At 35.8% G+C, this 7,830-nt stretch overlaps 1 protein-coding gene across 2 annotated transcripts; it reads left to right on the top strand.

The window, feature by feature from the left end:
* LOC122058634 (CCR4-NOT transcription complex subunit 11-like) lies at positions 1–6,491 on the top strand. Of its 2 annotated transcripts, XM_042621271.1 has the most exons (10): positions 1–113; positions 287–432; positions 652–805; positions 894–1,031; positions 2,370–2,441; positions 2,534–2,607; positions 2,712–2,853; positions 3,879–3,957; positions 5,855–5,986; positions 6,081–6,491. In XM_042621271.1, exons 1-9 carry the CDS (start codon positions 54–56, stop codon positions 5,950–5,952), a joined length of 963 nt encoding a protein of 320 aa, XP_042477205.1. In that variant the 5' UTR covers positions 1–53; the 3' UTR covers positions 5,953–5,986; positions 6,081–6,491. The 2 variants fall into 2 exon arrangements, with proteins under 2 accessions (XP_042477205.1, XP_042477204.1); XM_042621270.1 differs by having other exon boundaries at positions 5,855–6,491.
* Positions 6,492–7,830: the final 1,339 nt, after the last annotated feature.

The following is a 7,830-nucleotide window of genomic DNA, read 5'->3' as shown; positions in this document are numbered from 1 at the left end:
AGATTCCTGACTTGTTTACCAATTTATGTTCTTAATTTGGAAATTTTCATGTGATGCAGGTACTTAATCTATCGTCAGTAGATTATATCAGAGGATTTGATCCTTCATCACATGTGAGTTCTACTTATGTTTCTTGTAGTAAAAATATGTCAAGTTCAGCTTTGAAAGTGATGTACATTTATGGGGCTTGCAGTAATTTGCTTGACCTGTTCTATTGAACCATAATTTCTGTCTGATTACTTTCCTTGTGTAAATAGCTGTTCACATTCTTTTCATGGGATTCCAGGTTCTCCTCCAATGTGAACAGCTGCAAAAGCAATATTGTGACAAAGTACACCCAGAGCCTTATACTAGCTTATTTAGGGCTGCTGCCGTCAAAAATGTAATTTCAGACCCTGACATACCTCGCGGTTGTGATGCAAATTCACCAGAGTATGGCCCTTCGCAGTTACTGATATGATGTCTTTATTATTATTGAGAAGGAAAAAAATATGAATGAGCCTCTAATTATTACGACTATTAATTTTACAACTATTTGTTTTATTTTATCCTTTTACGGACTTAAGATGTTGATTTCTGTCCATGATTCAATTAAAGTAAGTGTATTTTCTCTTTTATTTCTCTTAACTGTTTGACATGTTGACATTTCAGGTTTGAATTTACACCACCTGGCTCTAAACCAAGAGTTGGATCTGGGGATAGGGATGAGACAGTAACCGGATTGTTGCAAAATTTGTCTTTGGAAGGATTAGATCCTCAGTGGATTAGACCTTTTCCACCGAGACTCCCAATACAAGATGGAGAGGCAAGATTTTTACATGTTAAGTTAATATTTAATAACTCTTGTGCTTTGCCTGTGTTATTGGGCTTACTGCTTTCTTAATCTTTTGCAGCTTGTGTGGCTCAACCCTGACAATAACCATGAGCTGTTATGGGACTATGGAATGTGTGCTGACACTAGCAGAGGGGCTGCAGTTAGGGATCTGATTGCAAAAGCCTTGAAGGGACCACTTGTGCCTGCACAACAGGAGGTGTGTGTTTACTGTGCTCTTGAAGAAGTGGGAAACAGATTTCATAAAAAAGTGACTAAGTATATCGTAATTTGTGTACTCATGTACTGAAAGTACAAAAAAGGGGGGGGGGAATAAAGGTAAAGAGCAAAGGAAACATCAGTTCAGGACCATAGAAGAGTTTGTAGGTCATCTTCAAAATCAGGGCCATAAACCCCATGGAACTCTATGAAGAAGGATACCCAACTGCCAATATGAAAATTTTATATTCGCCAAATTTTCCAGTTTTCACGAAATAGGGTTCCTTTGAAAGTTCTTGGTTTCTTGCTCTCGAGGGACAGGGCTTCCACATATGGAGTTCTGTGATATAAAATTCTATTCATATTTTATGAACACGAGATATAGTCCTGAGTCCTGGGTATGTTGTGGGGGGCAAAATGCGAATGTTGATCGTGCAGTGGTCCACTCTACCTGGTTTTGTTGCCTGACACGTCAGTACAATTGCTAGTATTCCCTCACGGCCTCACTTGTGCTAAGAGATCTCTCTCCTTACAAGTGTAGCCTTTTTCATATAATGGCAGAAAATCAGAGGTTAATAAAGGTTTTATCAATTTTGGATGAGTTTCTGTGATGTGTAAGACTAAAAAAGGCAAGCAAATCTTAAAGTTGTTCATTTTGGATTTCTTTATCTAAAGATGTTATAGTTTTAGGAAAAATGGTATATTCTGAAGGGTGAGATGGTCGAAGGGCTTTGTTTTTGCTATTTAATTTATTTATTTTGAAGTTGGGAGTTTTTTTTCTTAGTTATCTGCTTGTATAACTGATTGATCACAATTAATATGACTGTCTTAAATATATGAGGTACTGCAGATGGTGGGTTGGATTCTAACCTAATTTCTAGAGATGTGTGGATTTTCAGTTGGATTTTTGAAACTAGTTTTGTATAACTTTAGTCCAGAAATAGAATTGGTGGTGAAGAATTCCCGAGCAATACTTTTGGAAAAATGAGAAGGAAAAGAAAACTGTGAGGAAGATATCAAGAACATCAAAAAAAATAAAGACTTCTGGAGAGAAAAACATGCTTATTAATGGAAGAGTAGAAAAAGAGCTCGCAGACTTGTTTTTGCAACCCCTGTTGCTTTCCTTTTCTTCTGAAGCAGGTTTAAAATTCCGTTAAAAAAAAAAAAAAAAAAAAAAAAAAAAAAAAAGGGATCTTTTCCAATTACTGGGTATTTTGTTTTAAATGACTGGGTTACCACATTGGAAAGAGAAGGAATGATGCCTCAACTTATCAATTTTTTGAAACCTCATAGGTTCCTGTATGTTTATTCTCTATACTTCTCATTTGTGTATTTCCAGCAAGTTTTGGTGGAGTTGGCAAAGGACCCGAAGCTCGTGTACCACTGTGGACTGACTCCACGAAAATTACCTGTACGTAGTTGCAGTGTCACGTTTTTCTTTTCTTATTATTATCATGGGTCTCTCTTATCCTGATCTTAAGATGCCTTTTTTCTTGCTTTCAGGAACTGGTGGAACACAATCCACTTATTGCTGTTGAAGTTCTTATAAAGTTGATGAATTCTGCTGAAATTTCAGAGTATACTCTTATTTATCAACTTGTTAATTACCCTTATCTTTTTTAAATTCCTGAAGTACATGCAAATCTTACTATCTCATGTTTTCTTCCTGAATGTGGTACAGATACTTTACGGTTCTTGTAAATATGGACATGAGCCTACACTCCATGGAAGTAGTAAACAGGCTAACAACAGCGGTTGATCTTCCCACAGAATTTGTGCACATGTATATCACAAATTGTATTTCATCCTGTGAGAACATCAAGGTCCTTCACTGTCCCCTTTCCTTTTCCTGGTGGTTTTATTTGTTTCTATGGGAATCAAGGGCTATCTATCCAACGTGTTCCCATGTTCCCCCCCTCCCCCCCCCCCCCCGCTCTCTACTCATACCAAAATAACTTATCTAACGGTGTTAAAACGATACTTGTTATGAATAGAGGGTGGTGATCTCCAACATGACTGCCAATCTTACACAAGAAGTACGAAAGTTGGTGGGTCTGTGTTGGGAGACTATAACATAAGAAATTGGCACAAGAAGGCTTGATTATAAATGGGTCATGTTTTGGTTAAGGGTGACTATGCCACTTAACCTGTCTGACCAACTTTTTTTTTTTTTTTCAATTGCGAATTAAGGTATTGAAAAAGAAAAATGGGTGTTTAGGTTGGTGGTTCAAGTTCTGCTTACTGTTCTTGGAGTTTGGAGTTAATGGTTTTCTTATTGTCATCTGTGCATTGTCTTTTTTTCTACTCCATTAGCCGGAAACATGGCTTGATGGCATATGACAAAATCTGTTGGAAGCACTGCATAACCCTTTGGCAGAAATCCATGGCCCATTGGCAACATTAGCTGTTGTGGGTTTACTCAAATACGACCTGTTGCATTTGTTGGTAGGTCATGTTAGGTTTGGATACATTGACGGAATCACTGAACAGGTTGTGATCAGTTTGGCCCGAATCAGACATGGACCAGACACAACATAATCCATATCCAGCCCTATTCCTTACCCACTCTTATTGAGAACTAAGCTCTTTAAACATACAGGTGCACTAGTATTAAGCTCTTTAAATAAAGGTGCGCTAGTTTTCCAAGTATTGAAATTTTAGAATTGTAGCTTGATTACACTCAGCCTTTGTGAAAATTTCAAGCTTTTATTAACTAAGATATACCCAAGGTGTTGGAGGGGGCCTAGATGCAAGGCAACACCAACAAGGTGACCAAGGCGTCCAAGGACTAATGCCATATTGTGAATTCAGTCTCTTAATATGTTCTTGTTCTTGTTTTATTTCTCAGGATAAGTATATGCAGAACAGACTTGTCAGACTTGTATGTGTATTCTTACAAAGCTTAATCCGAAATAAGATAATCAACGGTGAGGACGTGCTGCTAAAATGGGTTTGACATTCTTACTTGATGTGATTCTTGAGTGGTGATTCCATAAGTAGGCATGATTACATGCACAACTGAATGCATACATTCTTGGATGGCATTGTATGTATAAATAGATCATTTTATCTGCTTTTATTGGATATAGGATATACACATAAATATATGGGATTTATCGCTGGAGGAAATGGACCTTGACCATTTGCTTGTTGCTATCATATGCGAGCTCTGCATGTTGGCCATGTTTTTGTGAAACATTTAATTATAAAATTCCTCTGGGGGTCTGTCATGCCAACTTATTATGGACAATTATTCTTGTATTTAGTAATTTTAGGCTGAAATTGGGGAAAATCTTTAACAGAATTATATAGAAATGATAGAGCAAAAGGAAAGGGAAAGGTGATAGAACTTATCAAAAATTAAAGCAATAAAACATATACATGGACACTCATAATGTAAATGACATGTTACATCCTAAGATGAATGCCAAATCTAAGTTCATAATATGTGATCAACGTAACTGCCAACGTGAAAATATAGGATAACCAATCAATGAAGAACAAAAGAAGAACAAAAGAAGATCAAAAGAAATTAAAATTTCTTTAAACTATGCATTTGCCCAAGTTATATTTGAAAGAAGGCCCATGATGCCAAGGCTGTAGAACTGTTCAAAAATACTCTACTGGATCCATTCTCCTCCTGAGATCTTATACAGTATGGTGAGGGACTCTTAGAGTTGGGAAATAAACCCTGTTACATCCGGGCTCAAGAGACAGGATGGCAACAATATGATGCAAAGTTGACAATAAAATTGAGTATCAGCATTTCAGTTATTCTATGTGAACTTAATTGGCCTTTCCCAAGTGCAGTAATTGTAAAGAGTTGAACAATTTTTTTGGTGATTATCTATCGTTGCAAAGTAGAAAAGAGCTATAAATCAGTGTCATTTGTCGTCGGAACACAATTACACAAGTAATAGAGAACTCTTAAATCGGTTCAGTTTATCACTATCCCCAAATTGACCGTTCATAATGTTTAAGGTCTAAGCCACAAGGACCTGATGCATGCCCTACAAATCCTTTGTAATTTTCAGTCTATTTATCTTCCAGACAGTCCATGGAATAGATCAATCATCAATTAACCTTTTCCTGTTTTTCATTTATTATAGAAATCTGGATAGGCTACTGAAAGGCTGATGGTAAATGAAGAGAAATATGACTATGGATACACCAAAGCATGATTCCTTCTTGTTCTCTTCTTCCGGAAGACATACCTGGGTTACTCTAATTTCTTTGAGGGGCTCGGAATTTCAGTATGAACTAGGTCTATTGACCCTCATCTTTACTTACTAATAAACAAGGGTGTTGGTTTGGAAAAGGCCACTGGACCAAAACCCTCAAATTAAGAGAAGTATGATTATGAGAGAAGATTGATTGAAGTTGAAGAAGAAGCCTTTTACCTTTTGAACATGCTCAATTCCCTTTCTGAAACTAAATATTTGCAATTTCAACCAAAACAGTTCAAGTTTTACAGTCAAGTTAGAATCCATTTCTCCTCCATAGTTGTCGAAATTGCATATAATACCACTTGAAACTATCTATGTAGACATTTATGAACAAATTCATTGTACACAAGTGATGCAATTTTTGTTTTTCGTCTTAAGATTTGTTGTACCTGTTTGTTAGATGTTTATGTGCCTTATTGGTAGAGGTTTTTTTTTTTTTTTTTCCTTGGGAAATATTGTGATTTAGTGGTGATCTTGTTCTTGCAAGTTTGGATACAATTTATACTTGGTGTATATTCCATATTCTAAGATGTGAATTGATGAATCCATTGTGTTTATGTTCCTGATGGTTTATATTGTTATGTTCATGGTATTGCAGTTCATGATCTGTTCATTGAGGTCCAGGCCTTCTGTATTGAGTTCTCAAGGATTAGGGAAGCAGCGGGGTTGTTCAGGCTCCTGAAAACCTTGGAATGAATAATCTCAAATTTTATTTTGGTTTTTCTTGTGTGTAAGTCAGCAAATTCAATTTCCTCTCTTTCCTATTTCTTCTATGCTTCATAATTAAAAGCATTTTGGATGTCCATTACCAATCACTGCTGCAGTCGACAAACTGATGTGGATCTATACAGAGATGGCATGATTAATCTTTTGATGGGTGACAATCAGTGATGTTCAAGGATTTTGAACTTGGAATTGATCAAATCGTTTGAATTGGAATCGGCCAGAATTTGTCTAAAAATCCTAGAATCAGTTCTCTACAGATTTGAAAACCCGGCGATCTGGTCCCAAAAAGTTCTAGAATCAGTCCCTCTGGAATGTCAGTCAGGATTGGTCATGGCTGATTTCGATCTGAATCTTTTTACAGTTTTCGCTTGATGCAGTAGAAAAAAAAGGGGATGGAAGTGAATGTAAATTGAAATGGAAATGGAAATTTTTGTAATCTTTACCTGACATGATTGTGTTAACTTCAAAACATTTCTAATGTAGTTAGTAAATTTTATTACTGTTTAAAATTATTATTATTTTTGTAAAATGTTAAATAGCATAAATATAGGTTCTATTTGAGAACTATGATTTAGTGTTTACAGAATCTCACATTGTCCAACACGGTTCAGCCGATTTGACCCGATTCGCACCGATCTAGAGCGGCCAATCGGCTGAATTAGCCTAAAAGTGTAGCCAATGTGGGAAATACACAATCATGATTAGATTTTTTTTTTCTTTAATGTGATCTCATTTCTCTTCCTTTGCAACCAAAGGGAGCAATGGTCATTGATGATCATACAAATGGCAAATAAAGAAGTATTCTCTGTAAATTTTATTTTATTTTTTGGTGTTAAAGTTGTGTAAATGGAGAAACTCCATCAATTGCCAGTGAAAGAAAGGAGTAACCAATGCAAAACATATCTAAATTTCAGCTCATTAGCAAAATTTCATCATATACAGTGCACAAGGTTTTCGGCATTGCAGGGTCTCAGGAGGATTATAATGTAATTCTTATTCTTTCATTGGAAAGATTGTTTATTGACTTAAACCCATGATCACTAGGTTGCAATAGAATAACCTAACTGTTGCACCGAGGTCCGCAATACTTGATTCAATTCTATTCGTTCTGTCTTCTCTAGTGGGAAAAACTGAAACTTTTGGTCTCTTTTGCTTGTAAATGAAAAGATGCCTATTACTAAAAATAAAAATATAAAATGATAAGATGCCTATTTGGGTGAATCTGAGTAAGAAAATAATTCTAAGCCATATGGAGTTCGTGTTCTCACAGTTAGCAGTTAAATCATGGACTACAGTGCCACTAGTCTTCTAGGAAAAAAAAAAATCCAGAAAGTTAAACTGGAAGCCATTGTCGAAATCTTGCATTGATTTGAATAAAACTGTCATTTTTTGGCTCTGCTTTTTGAATGTAAGTTGTCCTGAAAATGAAAACTTAAACTAAAAGCTGATTTTCAAATTTTCCTCCCAAGGTTTGAAAAAAGGTGGGCGGGAAGGGGGTGGGAATTTTACCACTTATTCTCATATTTTTGGGATGACAACATTTCCACCCAAATTGAACATATTTATTTATTTATGGGTGAAGTCTTGAAATGAAAATTCTCCTTAAGCCTTTATAAGGTCAAATGGATTTTACAGTAAATTTTCCAAAATCTTACATTTTAAAAACAAGCACTGGAGTATTTCCCAAGAAAAAAATTTCTAGCAATGTTCTCATTGAGAACTATACTTAAAACATACTTTTTAACTTAGAAGGGGATAAATAAATTAATCAAATTTCGAGAGGCTCTGTAAAGTGCTTCTTTAGGAGTTAAACTTCCATTCGTCCATATTTCAAGGGGATTACAACTC

The sequence above is a fragment of the Macadamia integrifolia genome, chromosome 13, assembly GCF_013358625.1.
Source record: "Macadamia integrifolia cultivar HAES 741 chromosome 13, SCU_Mint_v3, whole genome shotgun sequence".
Taxonomy (NCBI): Eukaryota; Viridiplantae; Streptophyta; class Magnoliopsida; order Proteales; family Proteaceae; genus Macadamia; species Macadamia integrifolia.
Note: the sequence above shows the minus strand (reverse complement) of the source record. Positions and strands in the feature narration are given on the sequence as shown.

Coding starts and splice junctions, on each gene's coding strand:
- LOC122058634 (XM_042621271.1), top strand. CDS start 54: ATGCAGGTACTTAATCTATCGTCAGTAGATTATATCAGAGGATTTGAT. Junction 433..651: donor TGTGATGCAAATTCACCAGA/GTATGGCCCTTC, acceptor TTGACATTTCAG/GTTTGAATTTACACCACCTG. Junction 806..893: donor TCCCAATACAAGATGGAGAG/GCAAGATTTTTA, acceptor AATCTTTTGCAG/CTTGTGTGGCTCAACCCTGA.